The 25,851-nt window shown below is 43.7% G+C and overlaps 1 protein-coding gene across 1 annotated transcript; it reads right to left on the minus strand.

Annotated features, from left to right (window-relative positions):
- Positions 1-231: 231 nt before the first annotated feature.
- RND3 (Rho family GTPase 3) lies at positions 232-24,113 on the minus strand. The gene is made up of 5 exons (XM_066633309.1): positions 23,846-24,113; positions 22,804-22,891; positions 11,135-11,244; positions 6,821-6,955; positions 232-2,220 (listed from the first exon to the last, which is right to left on the minus strand). Exons 1-5 carry the CDS (start codon positions 23,993-23,995, stop codon positions 1,969-1,971), a joined length of 735 nt encoding a protein of 244 aa, XP_066489406.1. The 5' UTR covers positions 23,996-24,113; the 3' UTR covers positions 232-1,968.
- Positions 24,114-25,851: the final 1,738 nt, after the last annotated feature.

Below are 25,851 nucleotides of genomic sequence, written 5' to 3' on the forward strand. Positions count from 1 at the left end.
CAGGCCTATGCATGCTTACCAAGGAGTAAGCCTCATTTCACACAGTGGGACTTACATCTGAAGAAATATGCATAGGCTGAGGCTGCAACAAGTCCTATTTAAGAGTCATTAACCCGTTTTTGCCTGGCCCACAGGTGTACACATTCGGTCCCTGTTGCCTATATACAATGTTGGGCAGAAATGGCTTTTAAAACAGTCTCTGGCCATGGCAGACAACATACAAATCAGAGATTTACCCAACGACTAAACTTTTTTTTTATTATTTAAAAGAAAAATAAATACTGCAGAAACAATAACCAAACATACAAAGTGACTTGACATCTGTTAAAAAGTGATGGATGTTCTCTGAAACAGTTAACTTATTTTCCTTTGCACAATACTTAAATACAGAAAGCACTCGCCAGCTAGTTTTAATACTGCCTGAAGCATACCGATGCATCAATCAAAAAGCGTATTATGGTGGCAATATATCTGGAGTTTGTGTGGAAAAATAAAAAAAATCACTTCAAAAATGAAGCATTGGGAGAAAAATGCTTGCAATTCAACAAGCCATAGAGCCACTCTAGGTAGAGAGTCTACTGTGTCTTCTAAAGCATAACAACATCTGCAAACTATTTTCAGGATTGGCTTTGTGGATGTAACAAAAGTCATCAGTCAGTGAAAAGGAATTTGACAGAATCTGGGTCACACAAGTAATGTTTAATGATCACTGTCTGGACATGCCTGCCTTGGACCGTAAGGATTAATGCAATATCCAGTTTCCACATGGGACCCCTTGAAGGCTTCGCTGTTCCTCAAGCTCCTCCTCCCTCCCCCCCATCCCCAGTTCCTCAGAGTGCTCATTACAAATCAACAGAAATGTGTAATAAGAGATAGTCCTCTGTACACAGCCATTCTAGAGATGCATCATCATCATGGAGATTTGGGGGTATGTTGGCTCATGTGCTAGCTTTAAAAATTAAAAAAAAAAAAAACAAGAACACCCAGTATAGAATTGTAGAAAAGTCATAGAGCAGAACAGCACTTCATCTCGTACACAGTGCTGAAGTTTGTGCCTCCTTCATACCAAAGGAGCCGATCTGGAGGGCAAAAAAGACTAACATTCCTTTCTAATTTAGACCGTTTATAACTAACTCACAGCACCATTCATTAGGCTTTGTAATTCAACCTATTGACATCCATACAGTATACAAAGTCCTTATACAGAAGCCATGAAAATTGAGCTTTCAGATCATTCCCCAAATGTTTATTGTGGTCACAATGATAAAGAGGAAGAGCGCATCTGCTTTTCACAGAGACGTTGCTCCTCTCTCTAGTCTTCCTGGGTTTTTGATCATTCAAAGTCTCTGAAAGCCCTTTTCATTCCTGGCTTGCTTAAATTTCTCCTTCTCTAATCATTTCAGAAAAGCAATATTTTTAAAGCCTCTTAACACAGTGTTTTCCTCTGGATGACACCAGAATACATTTCCTATTTTAAAGGAGAAAGGAAAAGCAAAAGCAATCATATTCTTTTGAAAAACCAAACTGTATCATTCAGGGCAAGCTTCACAATGAAGAGAGAAGAGGAATACCTTGAATTTTTTTTTTAAAGCAACATTTTAACATGTAAATCAAAATCAACATCGGTATTCAAAAATAGATTAAAAAATAAGCATCCACCAGGACATCATTTCTTCAGATGCTACCAATCCTTTCGCTTCTGAAATACAATCAAATAGTTTCCTTCGTATTTGGTATTTCATCTAGGTAACATTATTGACATCCCTTCAGAAGCCATCTCTTCCCACTGCTTCCTTGACATACCGGCACCCAAGTACAGTTTCTTGCCTACAGAAGGTGAACCATGGCCTTGAAGCGTTGACTTTTGCCCAAACAACAGACGGTTCTCAAGGGGACCTTCATGTGGTGTCTTCACCCATCCCACCCAAAACAAGGTCCTTGCCGCCTCCGTTCAGAAACAAGAATCCTTCACATCACCGTACAGCTCTTAGCTTTGTCCTTTCGCAGGTCTGTAGTGACTGTAGAAAGTTCCGGTCTGCCTGGCATGTGTGAAATTCGTTTTGTTGCCCTCTGAGACTTGTTTCGCTTAACGTTTTTATTCGTTTTGTTCACACATGCCAAAGTAGCAACGTGAAAAATGTCTCTTACGCTGTTTTCTGACTGCAAAGCTGAGCATTCAATATAAGTGGCTGCACCAATCTGCTTAGCCATATTTGCACCCTGGAAGGAGGAAGAAAAAAAACAAAACATGAGCAGAAGTCCATACAGAGCATAAAGCCAGCCATCACTGTTAGGTACTAGTTTTATGCATGAGGTTTTGTGAAAACCTAATAGGAAAGCAATGCAACACTTAAGAGAATTACAACACACTCCTAGGCATATCTACACCAAATCAAGTCTCACTGTGGTCTGTGGGGCTCAATCCCAAGGAAGTGTTTATAGCAGTGGTTCCCAAACTGGTGGGTCGCAACCCACCAGCCTGGGAAGCAAGTAGGTCTGGCTCTTTAAGGAGCAGGAAGAGGGGGAAGGCAGCAACACAATCCCCAGGATCATGCTGCAGAGGTGTCTGAAGGTCTCCCCGGACTCCCCCCCCCCCAGAGGCCAGCACTCTATCTGCTAAATTGGAAAAACCTTCCCCCCCCCAATACAGCAGCACGATCCTTGGAATCATGTTGCTGCCTTCCCCCCTCCCTTGCACACACTTACAATGCTCCCAACTCCCTTGTAGGAGTTTGGGAAGCACTGGTTTATAGGACTGCATCCTTCATTTCTCTGTGCTGCTCCAATTCCCCCCTTAAAAACAGAGGAAGTAAAAACAGAGGAAGAATTCATCATTCACATCTGTTTCTTTCTGCACTGATGCTGAAAAACAGCCTTTGTATGTCTACCTCTCTAAGCGAAGAACTGAGGAACAGAAGCATAGCTGCAAATATAAATTTGTCCCTTTCAACTAACGTTCTACTGGTCTGTAGGAACTCCAACAGCACTCATGGTAAGGAAGTGTGGCCATGTTTATGTCATCAGGCTATCCACAGCAGATCACATCAATTGTCTCAAGTGATGGCAAGTCATGATGCCACCCACACCCCTGCAGTGGTGCTCCTGGGCCTTTGGATCTGGCCATACACAGTTCAGGCAAAGGCAGTTAGGGAAGGGATGACCAATGACAGCTCTTTAAACAGTCCTAGAGCGCTCTTTAAACAGCTTTTTAAACAGCCCTGGGGAATGTGATGCAACAAGCATGTGGCATTTTGGCCTGTGAGTAGGTCAAGGATTTTTACAAGGATGCAGAGCAGCTGGATAAATATAACCGGCTTGCCAAGCTGAGCATGCTACATTGACTATTGAAGTAACACTACTGTTTATGCAACAGCTAGAACTGACTTGGGCTGACTGACATTTTTTCCTCTCTGACACAAGGAGAATGACTTAATGTGTTCAGATTCTGACCTACAGTGGTTGACACAAAAGACCCAACCAGCTTCAGAAAAAAGAGGTCTGTCAAATGTAGTCTGGCTCATCCACCCTCAATCCAAGTCCTTTTAAAGTGACAAACCGGAGCTATTAAAACAAAGGCATCTTATGCAAAGAGTTCTGCTAGCTGCAGGACTTCAGACGTCATTCAAATGGCAGGTCTAAATGGGGCTAGGGCAGTACTTTCAGATAATACTTCCCAGTACCGGTTAACAAATACTGGACTAGGCTGAAGCACACTAGACACACACATACAGTACTGGTAGCTTGACCTTGAAATCAATAGGTCAACCTGTTTAGAAACTGGCTGTATAACTAGTGTATGCAACATACATATGTCAAAAGCAAGGCTGTTTCTCAATCAAACCTTCCATTTCCCCTTTAAAATCAGGAGGATTAATCCTGAAGAAACACTATTTTTCACATTTTTATACTGCCCTTCCTCCAAGGAGCTCAGGGTGGTGTACATGGGCCTTCCCTCCTTTTGTCCTCACAACAATCCTGTGAGGTAAGTGAGATTGAGAGATAGTGACTGGCCCAAGGTCACCCAGCAAGCCTCGTGGCTGAGCAAGCACTTGAATCTGGATCTTCCAGGTCTAACTCCCGAATCAGTACACCATCCTGGCTTTTTTTACAACCTGAATTCATAATTGTAATCCCCTGAGCCGCTTATTGCTGCTTTAATTACCAGGGGCTTTCAGACTGCATATGAAAGGGATTCCCAAGGAGGTTCTGGACACAAACTGGAGAGGAAAAAAAACCATTTGCTCTATCGTTGCAGCATTAAGACTTGCTCAGATTTTGGGGGGGAAAAAAAATGCTGCCTGACTAGAATTTAGCTTGTGGATTTGGGTTGTGCAAGCAGAGTTTTGCCACTGACATTAGGAAATGCTTCGCGTACTTTATCACTGCAGAACATCCTGTCTAATTGAAATGATCTGGAAGGAATCCAGGAACTGTAGGTTACGGGATGTTCAGATAAGCAGAGTTGAAATTTTGAGCTGGTTCCCTCACAGGCGCCATAGTAAGACTGCAGCTTTCTGCAAACTTGCAACAGTAAAATGTGTGTTCTGGCACTTTAAACTCCAGAAAACTGGTTGAACTGGCATCTCTGTGGCAGGGAAGATGCCAGTCAAACAAGTGGGTTGCTTCATGAAAAGTCAGTTAAGCAACCCACTCACTTGCCTGCATTTCCTCTCCTATACTTACCTCCCCTACAGGGTTCTGCTGCTCTACCCTGCCTTCACCAGGGCACTCTAGGAATGCAGAAGTTCTCCTGCTTCCTAGAATGTCCAGGTAGAGGGTGAAACAGGAGTGGCAAAGGGAGCCCTGTAAGATAAGCAAGTGTGGAAACGGGCTCAGAGTGGGCGGGTTCTATGTGAACCCTTTGGTAAATGCCACAAATGGGTAGCATGTAATCCCCATTCATGCTGGCTTTTGCAACATTTGGAAAAAACTCTGTTAACATGTGTTAAGAAACTTGGGCTGCAATCCTAACCACACTTTCCTGAGAGTAAGTCCCATTGAACAAAACAGGACTTACTTCTGAGTAGACCTGGTTAGGCTTGTGCCCTTAGTCTCCTAATGACGGGATGATTCAGTAGTCAATCAAACCTCCAATAAGTGATCCCCATAATCATTACACTGAAAACCACCAAGGAGAAGCACTTTGGGATTTCCTCACTTTGTGTGTTGTTCTAGAACGACTTGAATTGCCGCCCTCAGAAGCCAGCCCTCCAAGGCCTGAAGGCAGCAGCCATTCAACAGACCTGAAAGTCCAGGTGCTGCATGGTTAGAAGCCCACTACTGGGGGCAGTAGGACAACAGTGGTATATATGACTGCAGTGCTGGATATTAACATCCTAAACCTTATCATATGCAAAAAGAGAGGGATTAACACCACCGGACCAGGCAATTCCATTACAGAAGTGTGACAGAATGCTGAAGGCACAGTGCCTCAGCTTCACTATTTCCAATGGAAAATTTATTCTAAGCATGCATGGGTTTGCCTTGCAAGGTGGCAATTTGACTGTTGCTCTTCTACAGATGTATGTTTATGGAGCTTTACAATTAAAAAAATACCATGTAGTCTTCAATGTTTACCATTCCATGGGGAGAAGAAAGGTTGCAATTAGATTCACATAAATTTCCCACTCACAGTTTGAGGCATCGCTGTATACACACACACACAAGCCATTGGCTTCTCAAAGAAAACAGCAGTGCTCTGCTTTCTTGCTTAGCATGACAAAGGCAATGGAGGTGAGGCTCTCCTCTCTCCTTGCAGGGAGGGTGAACGTGTAAAGCCAGATGGAGCCATGCCCAGTTTAGTTATACAGTGTGAACAACATGAGAAAGAGGAGGAGGGGGAGAAACGTAAGATTGGCAGCTGTGGATAGCGTATAAACTGCAGGTTATGTGGTGCTGTTACATGTAGCACTCTCTATTCCTTATTGTTTTCTAGTCTACGAGGGAGGTCTCAAGCTGTTGGTGCTTCCTTTACGTCAGGGGTGCTCACACTTTTCTGGCTCGAGAGCTACTTTGAAACCCAGCAAGGCCCGGAGATCTACCAGAGTTTTTTTTACAATGTTCGCGCCATCATAACATATAACATTTATGTGTACAATGTATGTTGGTGTACCTTGAGCCCCACTGAGTATAACAGGACTTACTCCTGAGTAGACATGCCTAGGATTAGGCTGTGAGGCTGCAATCCTAGCCACACTTACCTGGGAGTAAGCCCCATTGAGTACAATGGGCCTTACTCCCGATGTTTCCTCCCAGAGGCACCTGAAGGGGGGGGTCGGCACTCTGCGATGTACTCATTTTGCCTCGCGATCTACCGGTAGATCGCGATCCACCTATTGAGCACCCCTGCTTTACGTCAACACACAGATGATGCCACTTGTGAGTAGGGTACATCACATGAATGCATGATCGGTGCTGCCATTTGTGCCATTCTCCCCTCCTCAGATACAAGGAAAAACCCACATGAGGTCAGGAAGAGAAGATGAACCATTCCTCCAACATGTGGAACCTGCCACTGAACTGGGTCTGAACTGGGTCTATGCAGCACCATTAGAACAGATCAAGCAAATACATTTCACAGCAGCCAAATTTGCTTGCCCTAATCAAATGACCGAATCTGTGACTGGTTATGCTGAATCAGCAGTTTATAGGATCCAACATAAAAAGTCCAGACCTTAACAAGCCAGTGGCAGAGAGGAATGGCTGTAAGCAGCATAAGATAGCCAATACACATTTGCTATGGTGTCAATCAGGAAGAGAATGAATGAATCAATATAAAAGTGTGAAGCATTCATTAAGCAAAGGATGGTACAACATTTACCTGGTCATAGGATACCGGTGTTTGCCTGTGATTGGACAGTTCTACTAACGTACTAACATCTGTACGCAGGTCCGACTTGCAGCCAACCAGAAGCATTTTGGTGTTGGGACAGAACTCCTGGATTTCAGCTTTCCACTGTAAAAACATGATGCTGTTAGTACACTAGTGCCATAAAATTAAGATGAGATGCTTGGAGAGATACGCTCCGTTGTTATGGGTTGCAGCATTTAAAATAGCAACATTGCAGTGGAAAAAACACTGATGTTTTCATAACCTGTTAAACATTTACAGAGTATTTCAAAGCTATATTCAGGGGACAGAACTATCAGTAGTGAATTTTCAGGGGCTTAAAAAAGAGAAAGACTGAGACTATTTTAAGAATTATATTTTGCTGGGGTGTTCTCAATTACAGGCAAGTCAGAGAGTGATCTTGCTTCCTCCCAGGTTCAGTGAGACAGGAAAGAGGGTCACTTTCAGCACTAAATTTCTGAATCTGCCATTTCTCTGCAGTGGAGAAAATTTGACTCAATCCTTGGGCCAGGTCATACACTCCCATGGCTGGAGACCCTTCTAGCATGATGGAGGACTAAGTGTTGCTTTGAAAGGCACCAACACCATCCAAGAAGAAGGAAAAGGGCTGTACACTTTGGTTCATCCACCACACAGAGAGGATCTTCAGATTGGCAAGTGTGTGAGCTGGCCTTTAGTATCTTTAACCTTCTTTTGAGGGAAAGGGGGTCACTCCCTTGTCATAATATGCCTTACATTTCTATACTGCTGACACATAGGCTCAAAAACCTCAAAATATTAAGCCTTCTTCACCATTACAGGTAGCAGAGGCGAGGTAGGAAAGGAGATAAAGACACAAGACATGGTATTTCCTACAAATAGGCCGATTGCCATGGCATAAGTTACACTCTCCCTCCCTGTGACTCATTTACTCAACTGGCAGAACAATAGATATAATCAAGGGTGTTAACAGAAGCAAGTTTTAACAGCTTCCCAAATACCAAAATTCCAAGCAGGTCTTCTACAACTATATATTTAGATAAAATATTGTCTTCCACTAAGATACACACACACACTCCCCTGTTCTACATTACACAAAGAATTCAGATACAAAGCTTAGCTCTTGAATACACACACTAACCATATATTCTGCCCAGCTGCAATGTTGGGATATGAAAAGACATATTTCCCCAAGTAGCATACCAACAGCAATTCTAATATCCAATGTCAGAAGCATTTTTACAGTATTCCCTGTGGGGTGCAAAAACTGGGTGTAACTCTGGTGCAAATTTGCCACCATTAGCCCCCAGAAAACAAAGGAATTAAAAGTTCACACAACCCCAAAGCAGACCTTCTTTAACCAAATGAAGGAACAAGATCATGCATGCCACCCACGGCTTCCAACTTCAGTCTGTTCAACTGAAGGTCTGTATGTGGCCTGTAATAGTTGGAGGCTTTGTTCAGTCAAAAATTCTCATTTTCTGGAACTCCTGATCATGCAAAGAGCCCTACAATGTATATAGCTGTCCACACAGAACCCAACATATACAGTACTGTTAACCAGTGGTGAAGTTGAAGCAGGAACAGTGCGTGTCATCTGCTCCTCCTTCACGGGTTGGAATAACGTCAACAGAAGGCTATTGCTAAATGCTTAAGTCCTACTGAGGCATAGTCATTCCTCACTTTTGCTAGATGTTTTACCTATTGTGTATGCCACCAACTCCATCAGAACCCACAACAGGGTCATGATCAGACTAAAAGTGCCACTAAAATGTTTTGGAAAACTATAAGGAGAAAGACTGGTCATAGAAGCATAATCCTCCATGTCCCCTATGATATAATCCTGCACACCCCCGAAGATCACCAGAGAGTGTCATTCTTAGGATGACACCTGCCTCCTCTACCATCTGAGGCCAGGAGATACTGGCAAGGTGCAGGGCCTTCTCTGTTGTGGCACCAGGTCTCTGGAATCAATTACCAGAAGACATGAGGAAAGCCCCCCTTGTTGCATGACTTCCAGCAGGGCTTAAAGACCTATTTGTTTCACTTGGTTTTTGAGGAAGGAGGAAATTCCTTAACTACTGTTGTTGCTTTATGTTGTTATAGCTGTTTTAATTTTAATCTGCTCTTGTACTTTTTTAAATTTTTATATTGTTTTAAGTGTTTGTGACTATAACCTGTCAGCATCACCACCACAACATGCTTGTGAAGTATGCAGACATGGAAAGATCTGCCAAAGCTGTTCTGCAAGTGAAACTGAATCTGAAATGGTGTCACCTTTTCCCTGCTCTACTGGGCCATCCTCTATAGGTCATAGCAGAAGAACCAGATTGCTAAGTGCTGGTGACATTTGCAGTAATAGTGATGATCAGGGCATGAGTAATGTTCATTGAACTAGGAGGCAGGAAGTAAAGATAGAAAGGGAATTATTAGGTAGCTTAGGGCCCAATCCTATCCAGCTTTCCAGCTCCGGTGTACCCACAATGCAGCCCCATGGTAAGGGAACACACGTTCCCATATTTTAAGAAGGTCCCAGTTACTGCCCCTCCACCATGATGCAGGACACACACCCCTGGCACAACTGCACCAGCACTGGAAAATTGGATAGGATTTGGCCTTTACTTAGTGATTTCTTTTGTAGGGGAGTAAGACTGCACAGAAGTAAAATAGAGGAATTTGATATAGGATGTTTCAAATACTGGACATGGCTTCTCAGGATACACTTTGAACTGGACAGGAACCCCGACTACTAGTATCTGAATTGACCCAAAAAGGAGCCATAGGTATTCCTTCAAGTCTCCTCTAACATCTATTTCCTTACCCCAAACTTGCTTATAAGGTAGCAGCAGGGAGGACTCTTATGAACTCTTGAGTTCAAGACCTTGGATCCTACTGAACACATACACAGCAGTGTCTGTGGCTCTAGGGAAATAAAGGGTGCATATGTGGTGGCCACAGGAAAAGTTCCTGATAGCAATGAAAATTCAGACTGCAGCATCCATGACCTCAAGGTTTCATCTACATGCAGTAAGGCCTCCTGTAAGGAAACTTGGGCTGCAAACCTATACAAACTTCCCTGGAAGTAAGATCCATTGAACACAATGGACTTTGATTAGACAAGTAAAAGACTGCAGCTGTAAGTAAGCATCACTTCTGCAGCTGTAAGTAAGCATCACTTCTGCAGGGCCCTTAAAATTGAAGGCAGCTGAACTCCATAATGTAGAACACCTAAAAACAAAATGCTTTTAAAAGGTGATGTGGACTTAAGAAGTCCTTTCCTGTTATGGTTGCACATCATTGATTATGTGGCCACTGGCTCTTACTTCACCACAAAGGGAAGCTAACAAGCTTGCAGAGCTGTACTGAAAACTGCTGAGTCAGCAAGCTATTAAACATGGAATTTTCCCAGGGCCATCTTGATCAAACACATAACCAAATATACAAATGCTAACTTATGCTAACTCAGACCTTTGACCCATCAAGCCTGATATTGTTTAGTTTGGCTGGCAGCAACTGCCTAAGATCACAGGCAAGAGAGATCAAACTAACTGAACCGGAGATCTTCTTCATGTGGAGCAGAGCATGTGCTCTGCCACTGAGATGCTGATTCCTCCCCAAGGTCTTAGAACTTAGATCACCCTCAGCACAACAGACTCTTAAGATTTGAAATTGTAATCTTAATTCCAAATGACATCACAATGCTTAACACAATTACAGCACAATCCTGTGCATGTCTACTCAGAAGAAAATCCCATTACAGTTAATGGGGCTAACTCCTAGGAAACTGTGTATAGGATTGTAGGCTAAGGTCCCAATCCTATCCAATTTTCCAGTGTGGTGCAGCTGTGTCAATGGGGCGTGAGCTGCATCCTGTGGTGGGAAGGCAGTCACAGAGGTCTCCTGAAGATATGGGAACATTTGTTCCCTTACCTCAGGGCTGCATTGCAGCTACACTGGTGCTGGAAAGTTGGATAGGATTGGGCCCTAAGGTTACAATCATATACTTCCCTCCCTATTCTAGGAATAAGTCCCATTAAAATAAAGGGGACTTAGTACTAAGTAGACATGCATAGACTTGTGCCATAAGCCTCACTTTCTTGAACCAATGTAGTTGAAACATGGGAGACAAATGGATGAGTTTTGTTTTTTGCTTTTAATCCCAAACTCACTGCTCTATATGTAAACTCTCCATTGTTTTGCAGACAGCCCGGTTTTTAATGTTTTAAGATCATACGTATATACAGATAGAAGCAGTGACATTTCATAGTTCCATGTGGAAATCATAGTTACTTTTGAAACACTTACCTTTTTTAATACGCTGTCAAGTGTTTCTGGACGGCTAATGTCAAAACAAATTAAGACAGCATCCGAATCTGGATAGGAAAGTGGGCGGACATTATCGTAGTAAGGAGACCCTGTTAAAAGAAGTGAAATCTGTTAGGGTTACAGAAGAAAAACTGCATAATCGAATCAAATGATGCCCTACAAGAATTTCAGCTGTGGTGTCTGCCAATCCTAAATCTCCCTGTGGTTTCTCTTCCACATCCCCTCCCTTCAAGGTCCTGTCCACTAGGATAGTTCCTTTAACTTTTGGACAGTTCCAAGTGTAGCAACACCCATATAGGCCCTCCCACACTGTTGCATTCCATAGACAATCTGCAGAGCAGCAGCTGTCATGGGGTGGTGAGTTGCTGCCTCGGAAGTTCTGTCACTAAAGTCATTTTTTGAGCCCCCTTCAATCACTACAGAAATTTGGCCAGTTTGCCACTAGAGATTTAGGCTTAATGCTTCTGAAGTCTCCTAATATTAAACCAAAATTGACCTCATTAAAAAAACAAAACTTCTCTCTATGCTTTCATTGGGAAGCACTACACAGTCTTACAATCTCACAGTCGTATAAAAGATGACCATCTTTTGCCTTTGCAACAGCTGCTGTTGAACCAAATGTTCTGTTAGTGACCTCAGTTCACCTTTTAGAACCTGATTGGTCACTGAATTGTGAGGCTCCTTCCAAGTTAAGACAGATGTGTTTTCTGCACAATGTCACTTCACAAAATGACTTTTAAACCGCAAGCCAGGTCACTTCTCTAAAACATGCACACATGCTAGCAAGTTGCATTTGCAGAGCCAAAGAATTAGGCTGTATACAGCCAGAGAATTAGCAAACCCTGTCAAGAGAGACGTTATGAGCATGTGGCAGGCCCATCAAGCCTACCAAGATCCTTTCCCCAGCCCAAGCACTTCCTTGTTGCAGCTGCAAGACAACATTCCTCCAGTATGACTGATCCACAGGCACACTTCCAATCCCAGCTCTGGATTGTTCTTGAAGTGCCGCAGGTGTATAGAACAGGCTTGTGCAGCTTGTGACTCAATAAGCCAAACGCAGTCCACCTCCTTATATGGTGGCCCACTAGAGGCTTCTTTTTCTGCTGCCTTCCTGGGACTACAAACACAGGAGCCTTGACAAAGCCTTGATAGGTCTTAATACATCTCTGGAGGGCTAAATTCAACTTTGCCGGACACTATTACTGTCCTATTCCATCCTCCTTCACTCTGCCCTCCTCCACTCTGTCCCACCCTCTCCTGCTACCTCGGTTTTATTGGAGGCTTCTTCTGGCTGCTTCAGAGTGCATGGGAAGGCTCTGGTCTTCCTGCTGGTTCTCCAGCAGCATTTAAGTTTGTATGCTGCCAGAATGCCTTCTATGGCTGAAGATGACTGTTTTACAGAAGTCAGCGCCAGTGGAACACATGTTCCACTGCCATCCAGTTGCTTTAGGATTGGGCCATAATCATATAGGTTTCTAACTACTATCTGACGTCATAAAAGGGCCAACACTGAATACATATATACAATTGTTAATATACCCCAGTCCAATTATTATTTCATTAGCATGATGTTTACTATGTCAATTAAAGAAATATTTGCAGCACCCAGTGAATAGCTGGAATCTCAAATTGTCATTATAGGGAATTTCTCTCTTCAGCATTGCCTCCAGTGTCACTGGCTTTGGCTGGCTCCAAGGAGACTAAGCAGCTTGTTGAATCAGGGCATATCCTGAGGCAAACTAGGGCTTAAAAATATTTAAGTGGTTCTCCCAGTCAAGGATCAGAAGGAACAGGGCACAGATATTTGTACTGCTCAACATGTCTGCATCGGGATGCAGAGTAGAGAGCACGTTAGAGATTCACCCCTTGGGTTAGATAGCTTGGGGTTATTTAAAAGATCCAGAATCAGACAAATGAGAGGCAACGGTGTATAAAGGTTGTGCTTTAACAGGATCAGGAACCTTCCGTGCTGAGCACCCGCCTTGCCAAACAGCCCCTGCTGCTTCAGGGTGTAGTAAGGTAAACAGCAAAAGGAACTTGTCTCAAAAGCAGTCAAGCTCGACAGCTAAAGACCACAAGGAAAGAATCTGAGGAATGTCGTTTTTGAAGGAACACGTGAACAGAATGTAGTTGGCTCAGTTTGAGGTTTTCCTCCAAGTTCTCTGCAGCGTTTGGTCACTTGCCTGGGTTTTAACTTCAGAAATGTTTTCAGGAAGGCTGCCACAGTGCATGAGACAGTGGAATGTTCATCTCTCAGCACAAGAATTAAAAAGCAACAGGCTATTTGAGCCTGTGCAGGAAGTGGAGATTTCCTTTTTCCTAGTACAATATCTGATGTCATTAGTCCTGCTTAAAAATGGGGGGAGGAGGGAGATGGTATAAACCCACCATTGTCAGTTCTGTAAGATGCCATTAGCCTTTGGATTTGTGGATGAGAGAGTACATTTGGAAGGAAAATCCTGGTTTCAAATGTACTAAGACAGGCATCCTCATGACATTTTGGACAACATGTACACAAGTTGGAAGTGCCATAACCTTTCCAAGGAATAATGGGATTAAAACTGATGGCTTCTTCCTTGGCTTGTGTTGGGAAATGATCCAAGTCCACCAGATTAGTTTATGGTGAGCCTGGATTTTAAATCATGTTTCCCACATCCAATTCCAATGCTCCATCTGCTGCTCCACAGTGGATCTGATATATCATTTTATGTTCTTCAGTATTACACTGACATACAGTCGCATCAGGTAGGAATATATCCTACTGGAATTCCAACCCACAACTATCATTTCATTCGAGGCATAAGTGCCACCTTCCTTTCTCATCAGAAGTCTGAGACAGGTATGGACAAGATTAGCTCTTCATTTAAGGATCATTAAAATTTGGAGAGAGACATTGCTTGCTCAACAGAAGAGTGAAAGGCCTCGCCCAGAAAAAAATAATTCCTTAAACACATACCTAAGTGCTCAGTCACCACTCTTCAAACAACCTAACATACCATATATGTACATACACATGTATACTGTGCTCCTATAGCAGAGAGTCAGATCTGTGATTGTATTTACTGAACCAAGTTATGGAGAAGTTTCCTGTTATTATAATGCTACATGCTTAAACACGTATATACAGTTTCCCTTTAAGTTAGGATCTAAACATGACGAGCTGGCATTCTTCTCTGTTAACGCATTGAAGGAATCAATGCCAGGCGTAAAGTCCATCTTAGAGGACATCAAAATAGCATGCTTCACAAGAAACAGGCTTTCTGGTTTCTTTCAGCAGCAATAGTGGAATCCTTTATCACTGCCCCAATAGGAATAAAGCTGCAAGATTGGAATGAAGAAATGCCCTATTGAATTCAATCTCCTTCCCCAAACAAAATCTTCAGAGTCTGAGGAATCTTGGGAATGTGTATCAAGTCTAAACAGACCCTTTTGAATGCCACTCAATAGCATTCTGTTCAATCTCTTTCCCCAAGCAAGTTTAAAATTTGAAACCGTGCCTGAGCAGAAGAAAATGCACAGATTGATAGAATCACTGTGACTCCAACAAACCTTCAGATCCAGATTTTTTAAAAAAACAAAACAAAACATGTCATCAGCTTCACAAGGATTGCAAATATGCTTTAAATGCCGATACATCGCTTTTATTTGGAACTAAAAGAGCACTGTATTCCACTGTAAGCTTACGTCAGACATATTTCATTTGATTGATTTCAGGCTGCAACCCATACATTTTCCTCAGAGTCAGCCCCACTGAACACAATGGGACTTACGTCTGAGAAGGCATGCCTAGGATCTTGCTCACAATGTAGGAACTGAAACCAGCTGAACACTTAAAGAACATGCTTAATAATCCCATAGGCAAAGTGTTGAACAAAACTTGCCTTGCACTGGAGTTGTCAAAAAACCTCAATAAAAGTTTCAAAATAAACAATTCTCCCCCACCAGAGCAGTTATAGTGTATGTCAAAGCATTCTACTGTAAAGGACAGTCACTATGCTTTCTTAATGTTGTAATAATACAAGACTCAAAATCTGGTGCTGACTCATGATCTAAAAAGGAATGGGTTAAGTTTAGGTACACAGGCCTTATCCATTGAGTGATTCTATTGCAAACAGATGCTCTCTGAAGTTATCTCTGAGCATGCATACACACTACAGATTTACAATGCAATCCTAGGCATGCTTACTTGAAAGCAAATCCCACTGAATACAGTGAAACACATTCTCAAGTAAGTATGTATATTATTGAAGTTTTCAGCTGGTTTAACCATCATTTCTCGCACTCCCCAGAAACCCTGGGAACTGTAGTTCAGCAAGGGGGGCTAGGAATCACCAGCTGCTGTTTGCATCTTCCTCAAAACTATTATATTCCCAAGAGACTTTGGGAGATCAGTAAATCATTACACTGCCAAAAAGTAAGTGTGTGTGTGTGTGTGTGTGTGTGTGTGTGTAACTGGGCCTCTGCCAGCACAGTTTCTGAAGCTGGAAACCACTGTACTGAAATAAATAGGACTTTAAGCAAAGGTACCCAACACCCTGACACAGTATAGGGGATAATTTTAACTGTAATACATTTGGCATACAAGGGAGCCCCCATATCCACAAATCCCATATCCATGAATTCAGTTATCCATGGATTGGATCTGCCCCCCCCCCAGCATACGCACCCTTTGCATGCCCCCTCCAGAGGCAAGGGGAGCTCTGCTCGCCTCTAGAGGTGAGTCTGAACTCAGCAAGGGCTGAGGATGTCTGTCCTCAGCCTCTGCCAGGCTCAGACTGAACTGTGTAGCTCAAATAATACAACTTCCGGTTTCACAGAGAAACCGGAAGTGACATTTTTAACGCCTTCCAAGGCATTGGGAGGCCCAGGGAAGTTCCCCTGGGCCTCCCAATGCCTTATAAGGCATTAAAAGCATCACTTTGTTTATCCCTGAAACTGGAAGTCATGTGTTTTGAGCTATACAGCTCAGTCTGAGCCTGGCAGAGGCCAGGAACAGATGGCCCTTGTTGAGATCAGACTCCCCTCACCTCTGGAGGGTGGGGAGGGAACAGCTCCTGGACCACAGGAACAGGCGTTCACCCATATTCAATTTCAGGTATCTGTGGGAGGTTCTGGAACGGAACCCCTGCAGATAAGGGAGCATGCCAATACTTCCACCCATACAGGGAAATCCGAACACAAAGCATTTTGCACACACACACGGGCGTGTGCACACACCCCATATAAGTTTTGACTTTTCTACGGAGGCCGATACACAATAAGCATGCATTATTCATCAACAGAATGAAATGGCTCCACTTCTATTTGTTACAAACTTGTACACTTACATTACTGTACTAACTAACAGTAATCACTTGCGGTCATCGTTAGTATTTTAGGTGAAATACCTGGGCCAGTGACCTAGATTAAAAGTCTGTCTCATCAAACCCATTACCAATTACTCAATATGACCAATAACCACATGTTCATCTCCAAGACTGCCCCAGTTAAATGAAAACACAACTCCAGTTAAGCTTCTAAAGCAACTATTTTATTGATTTTAGTAGAATCCAATTATTTTAATGATTTTTCAAGAAATTGAAAGAGTCGCAGGATTTCTGAGTAGGTATTAAAAATGGCTTTTATTCAGATCTTCATAAATCTGAGGCCGCAATCCTATGCAGTACTTGGAAGTGAGCTCTACTGAACACAGTGGGGCTTACTTCTGAGTAAGCATGTATAGGATTGTGCTGTGAATTTTTCTCTGTCCTTCCCAGAAGTGAATATTTGTTAAAGAAGACAGGCTTCTTCATCTAGTGACTGACCAATGACAGTCTTAAAGTCTGAAAATCCTATTTTCTCAGACTTTAAAACTGTATTTCTCAGCTGTATTTCTCAGCTTTCCAAAACAAGTTGTATCCATGGAGTTGAATGACCCACTGCTGAACACTGCAAGAGAGGAGGCTAATGGGGTTTATGAAATCCAACTTCTGATGGGTTCTCCCATAGTAATCATCCCATTTGTACGTTTTACAGTATACCAGAATTCTCAAACTTCGACAGAATGCCTCAGGGGACAAAACCATTTCTCTGATCTATGATCTATTCTACATAGAATGAAAAATACAGTGACATCAGATTTAAAGCAAAGCTGATTTGTTTTGAAGAGATAAAGTCCTTTGGGTTTTAATTACATGCTAAAACACACCACCAGAATTATGTTAGCTCCTGTTGAGATCAGTCAGCTCAAGCCCACAGTCAAATTTTTAGCCTTCCTTAGTATTCTTAAATTTACTACAGCTAGGATATAGTTAAGTTCACAGATGGTCTCTGTTGCTATATAGATGTGTGCAACTATTGTATGCAACTATTATACTTGAATGCATTCACACACAAATTTTAATGAGAAGATAAAAACAAGGGTTTCAGCTTTGATAGGATACACAACAGAAGCCTGAAACAGGTAAATGGACAATGGCTTCCCTGAGATAGAACTTGAAGCTGCCTTGAAGCACCAAATGAAATATTACTCTCAAACCATCAATGAGCTCATACATTGCTACAGTATGCCACACAATATTCCTATAGAATTTTATAATAATCTGCTGCAAGTTGGATTAGAGCTTCCTAATACAAAAGGGGGGGGAGTGGCAACAGAGCAGCTAATTTGGCAACTTACTTCTTTGGAAAATAAATAAAATATCTATATTAAAACAAGCAAGCACACAAACAAACCAGCCACATACTCTACTCAGTGTTGCTAAGTCTGTCCTGATCCAAGACATATCATTAAAACTCCTTCTCTGGGACAGTTGACCCAAACAGTAGAATAGCTTGCATATAAATGTATTGTACTGAGAGCTGGTGTAGTGAATTTCCCTAAGAGATTGAACTATCAATCAGAAAGTAGCTGGTTTGAATCTAACATGAATTCAGTAGGTGACCAAAGGCAAGCCTCAGCATACCCTCCCTCACCTGAAATATGGACATAATACTACAACAACCCTGCAAGGTAAGAATGACTGTATGACAAATATTGTACGTCAGGTGCTTTGAACACTTGAAAGGGCTATGCAAATATTAAGAATCATTAAGTTCTAGTAGTTCTCTTGTTGAAAATCATAGGTGGTCAATCTAAGGGCAGAAACAGTAGGAGTTTGTGGTCTAGCGGAACAGGACCATGAGGTTCCTCCAAACTTAGCTCTTTACACAAACCTGATTGCACTATTCCTATCTGTCTCTCCCAAGCTCCACTGTGTCTTGCTCCCAAATTCAGCAGACTAGAGGTAAAACCACACTGAAACACTGGGGGCAGCAGAGTGGCACAATCCCATTCCTTAATTTGTAGCAAGGCCACCACAGTTCTCAACCATTCAGCATGTTGTCACCTGCAGCTTCAGAGATGCCAATCTATTTTTGCTGGGTAGTCCTGGAATGATGTCAGCATTTTCAGTAGGACTACTATAGACTTAACAACTCTAGATTACAAACATATGAGAAGTAATCAAACCAAGGCTGGCCACACAGCATGTCATAAAAAGGCTGCGACCTCTGTTTATTCATCTGTGGGTCTTTTGCCATTGTACTCAGCAGGAGAATTATCACACCTCCACTTCAAAGAGATAAACTTCAGTGAACTGAAGACTAGACTTTCAGAAATCTTCATAGAAGATGTAGGAGGATTTAAAAGGAGACATACTTGTTTACTGGTCTCCAGCATTAACATTTAATCTTTTTTAGAGTCTTACTGAAATATCTTAGGAATACTATGATCACAGCCAACTAGCATCCTCAAATATACTGTGTCCATCTCAAGAGGCTTCATTAAATGCAGCCTATTATTTCTTAGTGTGGTTTTGGATAGTATACAGCAGAGGAGTTTGGATAATGATGACCACAGGTTACACAAAAGTGTATTAATTCAAATCATAACAATATTCATAGCATAACAAAGAAACACAATATTCTTGTGTTTCAATCATCTTATTGACTTCTACATTTTCAACACAGCAGTAGTGCTGCCAACTATATCTGGCCAGTGCAAGATCATAGACTCCCAGATAATAAAAATGAAAATAATGCAAGTTTAGGCACTTTCAGTAATGGAAAATAAAGTATGAGTGATTTTGCCCCGACTTGCTTTTCCAGTATTGTTGGATCCAATTACAGTTGAAAGCAAGGCAAGGACCAATACCATATGCCTATTAAAACCACTGATCTTTACTGCCCCCTCATTAGTTGCCACTGTGACCTATGCTGGCACTATTTGCCTAAATGGCAAATCTCCATGTTTGTGCATTGAGGACAGGCCCAAAAGCTTGACTCTAACTCACTCTTTAAAAGTTCTGAGAACCAACCATGCCAGATTCAACATTTTGATACGTGGAGATTACACAGCAGTGACTGTTTCACTGTCAACTCCCAGAGGTACTCATAGCTCATTTTTAGCTAGAACCATACTAGCATGGAGGATATCAAAAGATCTAAGAACCAGATGACCAGCAGCTGGACAAAAATCCACATTTTCAAAAAGCAGCAACATGCAAAATCACCAATTAAGTAGTGTTTTAAAATATCAATATATTCAACTAGTCTCCTAAAAGGTCACTTTTCACCCCCCCCCCCCGTTTGAAATGTAGGTTATGCTTCAATCAATTTCACTGAAGGACACTTCTGACTATGTTTGGAGCATACCAAGTGTGACAACACACAATATAGCACAATTCTCTCTAGATGGGAGAACCCCTGATAACCCTACATACACCACCTTGAGTTCCATGATGGAAGGAAGACAGGGTATGAAGGCAATACAACAAATATAGTCGACTGTGAGTCATTCCCAGTAGCCAACTTCTAAAACCCACAGGAATGAGTTGCAGGTGCCAACTACAGCCTAATCCCAAATGTGTTTACTCGGAAGAAATTCCACCAAAATCAATGGAACCCACTTCCTGGGTCATTATGCCCAGGCTTGCATAATGACCCAGACCATGATGGTAGAGCATGTTCCAATATCATTTTTAGGACTGTTATGAAATGAGAACACCAGTTTCAGTGCACAAATTCAGGCAACTGAAGCTTTAAAACATTTTCTAAAGTGTACTTTGTTAATTCCAGACTGAGAGCTGTGTTAACCTGCAGCTATTTATTACAACATTCTATGTAGCACTTGAAAGACCAACACGAAGAACATAAGCTTTGCTAGACAAATGTCCACTTCATCAAGGCTAACTACAGTGCATGAAAGTTTATGCTCTTAAAATAAAGTTTCAGGTGTTACAGATTCATGGCCTGGGCCCCCTCTTTTTCATACGGTACAGTTACTTCAGGAATGGAGTGGGGGTGGAGGGGAGGCAGAGATTTCAATTTTAACACCCCAAGACTGAAAAAAGGCAACAAGCATTCCTCTGTGGGGGGTGGATGAGTAAAAAGAACCAGAACGACCAGCCTCACAGCTGTCATCCACATCTGGAAGCACACATTCCAAGGATGCCAGCAGCAGTAATGCGTTCTGAAGGCTGCTAAGGCAGAAAGGACTTAATTGTGGTTTCTTCAAAAGAGCTATACAAGGGCTGCCAGATTTACAAGACAAGCGGAGTCTGGCCACTTCTGCTTTTCACTGGCTTCAACCTCCCTTCCCCAACGGACTGCCCGCTGGGCCGCAAAGAGAGTTTGCGCTTTGGTACCTGCCCAATCCCTCAAATGATTGCCAAGCCAGAAAGGATGCAACTGCACTTTGGGTTGTGCTTATAAGGCAGGAGCATCTTCGCTAGCTCTGTCCTCGGATGCCTCATGACCACTCTGGGTGGTCAGTGCCCCCACCCCGCTGCATTCTTTCTCAGTCTTTAAGTGATGAGAGCCAGCCCTAACATTCCCTGGTTGGTTGCCCTCACCACCCTGCACATTCCTTTATTTCTTTCTTTCTGGTGAAGAGCACTCCTGCATTCTTCTACACTGTTCTCTTTAGCCTGCCATTACTACTGAGAAGAGAGACTAGAGAAGCACAGAACTTTCAAGCCCTCACCTCTGGAAGCACCTCTCAGCAGAAGCAAAAACTAATTCAGTAACACTTCTCCATATATACCCAAGCAGCACAGGGAGGGACGTGGAATTCTTTATGCCTCCAAGATACTTCAGGAGGACTTCGAAGTATTCTCTGGGTAGCTCTTTCTCTCACGATATTCATACCATCCTACCATCTCTCACTGATATCCTGTTTCTGCTCAGCTGCTTATTACCCCTTAGGTTCATGTCTAGATACTACAACCCAGAAGTGGCAGCCTGGAGATGACTCCCAGAGCTATTTCAAATCAGGCCCCCGATGGCCATACCAAAAATATTCTCAAGATATACACAACAGATTCAACAGCTTAAAGCTCCCTTTTTGATTTTTCATTCTTTGTAATGGAGCACATGAACTACATTAACTGCAGAGCACTTACTGATAGATAGTCCCAACTTTATTAAGGAGCTGACCTTTGTCTCTGAATCACTGTTATCCCTACAGTTACAAAAGTCAGTTCTCGCTGCTTTTAAAGAGGATTTGCCTCTCTCTCTCTCTCTCTCTCTCTCTCTCTCTCTCTCTCTCTCTCCCCCAAGCTGTGCCTTTTTGGTTTCTCTCTCCCTCTCCCAAGCTGTGCCTTTCTGGAAGGTTTCTCCTTCCATCTTATTGCTATGCCAGAGGTCAAAGCACTACTCCAGAACACAATGACTAAGATCTGAACCTCTGATCATAGCAGCCTCCTACAGGGGATGTAAGAGGGGATGTCCCAACAACAGGGCAGGCAATCCATTTCAGAAGGAAGCAGAACAGAATGGTAGTGTAGAAGCAGGTGGGGAAACCAACATACAAGACTGGTTTCCATTATGGTATCCCAAAGAAGAGGATAGAGGTAAATGAGCTCCCTACAATCTTCGAGTTGCACTTACAACTGTGTGAAGGTTAATTTGCTTATCACAGCCACCACCAAACTCCTGCTTTCTTTACTTCCTCATCCTTATCTGCTTGTTACCATCTGTTCAGAAAGCTTTTCTACCCCCTGCTGGCTTTACAGACAAATCCTTCCAGTGACTATGCGCACATGCATCTCTTGACACATTGGCTCACTCAATCTCACTCCTTCCAGTTAAGGTCCTCCGATGATGAATTTTGAATTTGGGGTACTTGGGAGCACACAAGGATCCCTTACATAATGGTGAAAAAACCAAAGAAAGCAGGCTTCCTAACATGCTCAGACATTTGTGTAGTCCCTAATCTTCCTGTTTCTGTATAATCATGCATTAGCACAAGGAGAATACATGCTGGTTTCGCAGCACTAGTGACAAATATTAAAATGAAAGGTTCATGATAGCCATAATAACCCTCTCCCATCTGTTCAGCTAATTATCCCAATAACCTGGCCCCGGGGAGGGGGGGAGAGAGAGAAGGGGGGATCAGGAGTCAGGTAACTCTGATGAAGACAATCACCATATCGAAGTAATAAGATACAGTTTTTAAAGAGTCATTGTCTTCTATGGGGAAGTTCATAAGAGGCAAATAGTTACTTACTCCACAGGGTGTTAACAGCAGAGATCTTAGTAATGGCTTATAATTATGCAAAGATATATTAGTCACCAGAATGGTATGAAAACAGAGCAGGCATTCCTGTTACACGCTACAAGTCTCTTACCAGAAGTATCCCAGAGGCTGAGTTCTATCCTTTGTGTGTCAATTTCAAAACTGGCTGTGTAATTCTCAAACACAGTAGGGACATAGTTCTGGACAGCAAAGGAGAGAAGCACAGGAATATTAGGACTGCATCACTCATAACAACATCTTTCTTGTACATTCAATCAACAATGGGGAAGGAGTTAATACGGGCTACATTTCCCCTTCACCATTCCCAATATCCAAACCATTTGCTACCCATTCAGAAGTTGAACCACTTCTTGAGGGATGGTGGAAGTAGCATTTACATTCCCCACATCTTGAAAATTCAAAGACAAAATTTTACATTGGCCGCCCAGGTATACACTTAAGACCGTCCACTTAAAAGCCTCCACTTTCTACCCCATACTGACAAGGTTCACACGTGTGGCTTCCATGCCAAAAGGCACTGTTGTGACCTTTTCACAAGTGCCTTCCCAGCAGGGACCCAACTGATGGGAGAAGAACTGCCTCAAGGCTCAGTGCGGGGAGAAATTCCAATCAGACAGGTTAGCCTTGAGTGCAAGCAGAATCTTTGGGAGATCTGGAACTATAAGTCCCAGAAACCTCCCTGAAATAAATAGGGGGTTTCAATAATAATAATAATATCTGGATAAAACAAACCAGCCAAAATATTTGACTGTGCAAAAATACCATCATCATCATCCTCCACAAAACCCAACCTTGCTGTGCCAAAAGAGTTGTGGTTTTGCAGGACAAGCCAGAAACTCAGGACCGATCTGGACAGAGCTGAGGGGGGCTTGTCACACGTGAGGGTTCAACTGGGACTTGAGAAGAACCCTGATTTCTCTTTCCAGTCCTGATCCAGATTCCCCACGATCACGCCTCGCGCAAAGGGCACTGAAGGGATCCGCGGGCGCTTTGCAGTGCCTCCGACGCTCTTCCCCTGGTAAGCTCCTGAACTGCTTGGAACAGATCGCCCTGAACGGGGAAGGCTTCTACTGAGACCACCACCCCCCAGTCGCCCCGCGGACGGCGCTTCTTGGCGAGGGAGCCCTCCGTACCTCCGGGAAGCAGTCCTTGGCGAAGACGTGGAGCAGGGCGGTCTTGCCGCACTGGGTGTCCCCCACCACCACGATCTTGCACTTGACGTTCTGGTTGGGATCCATGCTCGACTTGCTGGACAGCTTCTGGCTGGCTCTTCTCTCCTTCATTGAGGTGCGCGGAGTCCTCGAGCTCGCAGCGAAACCAGGCGATCCCTTGCCGGGCAAGGCTTCCTCGCAGACGCTCAGCCGCTCCGTGCTCAGGCTGCCCGCGCACGCTCCTCGGTCCGCTTCCCGCACACTGCTTTGTCTCCCTCCTCCCTGCCGGCATTTATACGCCCCGCCGCCTTCCAATCCGAGGCTCCGAGCGAGCGCTCCGCCTCTTGCCCTTTTATGGGAGCCTGCGCGGCGCTGCCCAGCCCGGCCGGCCGCCACGCGCCCTCTAGGGGACAAGGCGCCCGGAGCCCAGAAGCGGACTCTCCGTCTGCGCGCCCACGGGTCAGGCCAGGACCGCGCCATCCCAAGAAGTTCGTGCCGTGCATCTCAGTGGCAGTCGCTTGCTAAGAGCATGGGAAGAGCCCTGCTGCATCAAGCCCAGGGCCCATCTGGTCCAGCCCCCTGTGGCCCACCAGACGTCTCAGGGAGCACACCAGACCACAGGAGACCTGCATCCTGGTGCCACTCCCTTGTCAGCTGAACATTGGCTGCATCAGCCAAAAGCCCATATGGTCCAGCCCCCTGTATCCCACAGTGGCCCACCAGATGCCTCAGGGAGCACTCCAGACCACAGGATACCTGCATCCTGGTGCCACTCTCTTGCACCTGGAATTCAGAGGTAGCCTACATCTACTTCACCATGTGGTTTGGGTTGATGGCCTCCCTTGACTTGTGGAGGTGACCTCAAGATTGTTGGATTGTTGGCATCGTTCAGTCTCGGAAGACCATGGTGTCACGCTCTGAATGGTGGTCCTCTCCAGTGCGCGAAGCCTGGGTAAAGTAGGTATGGAGGATAGGCTGTTACCCATGCAGCAAATCCCCCCTCTCCACGTCACTGAAATGGTCCAATGGAAAGGCAGAGGCCAATACGGTTGGTTCCAGCAGCGTCGCAGGAGTTGCCAGAACGTGACTGTGTTCGGCCATGAACTACCTCAGGGACTCCGGCTCCGGATTGCGCCTCGAGGTTGACTCCTGAAGCCTTTTCCATAACTGGATGTAGCCACAAGGCAGTGGAGGTTTGGAATCAGAGTTTTCCTTCTCTCAGATGAGCTGCCTTCCCAGGCTAACGAGTGAGGTGACCTCAAGCCTCATGTGAATGTGTGTCAGGGGGCTCAGTGTGAAATCTCTTGTTTCTCATTATTTTACTGTGAAACGTTTAGAGCTCGTCCTTCCTCCAAGGATCTCGGTGCAGCCCGTGTGGTTCGCAGGGTGACCAGATGTCATAACTGCAAAAGAGGACAGAGCACCCCAAAATGTAGGACATCTGAGAAAAATGTAGGGCATGACAAAATGAAAAGCTAGAAACACTCGTATATTGATTTCATGTGGTTAATTTAAACACTATATTACTTATTACTAAATTTAAAACTATATTACATATAATTAATTGCAGTTAATTAATTTAATTAATAATTTATTGCATGCAGGAAGGCTATGCTCTGCCTGCAGGGGCTGCTCACAGGGAAAAGGAGGACATTTAAGTTCTTTTCCAGGACACAAGGCTAAAACAGAGGACATGTCTTGGAAAAAGAGGATGTCTGGTCACCCTGGTGGTTCTTTTTATCTGCACAGCAGCCTTGTGAGGGATGGCCCAAGGTTATTACGCAGCGAACTTCATGACTGAGTGGAGATTTTGACCTCTGACTCCCCAGTTGTACTCAAATCACTATACCACACTGACTTGAATTAGCAAAATTAGGGGTGGCACATATCCCAAGCTCAGTCACAAATCCGGCTGCTGCCCCCTTTGGCAGGGATCATGCCCATCAGTGCATGTACACTGCTGCCAAGCCCTCTTCTGGATTGCTGTG

Source organism: Tiliqua scincoides, chromosome 1, assembly GCF_035046505.1.
Source record: "Tiliqua scincoides isolate rTilSci1 chromosome 1, rTilSci1.hap2, whole genome shotgun sequence".
Taxonomy (NCBI): Eukaryota; Metazoa; Chordata; class Lepidosauria; order Squamata; family Scincidae; genus Tiliqua; species Tiliqua scincoides.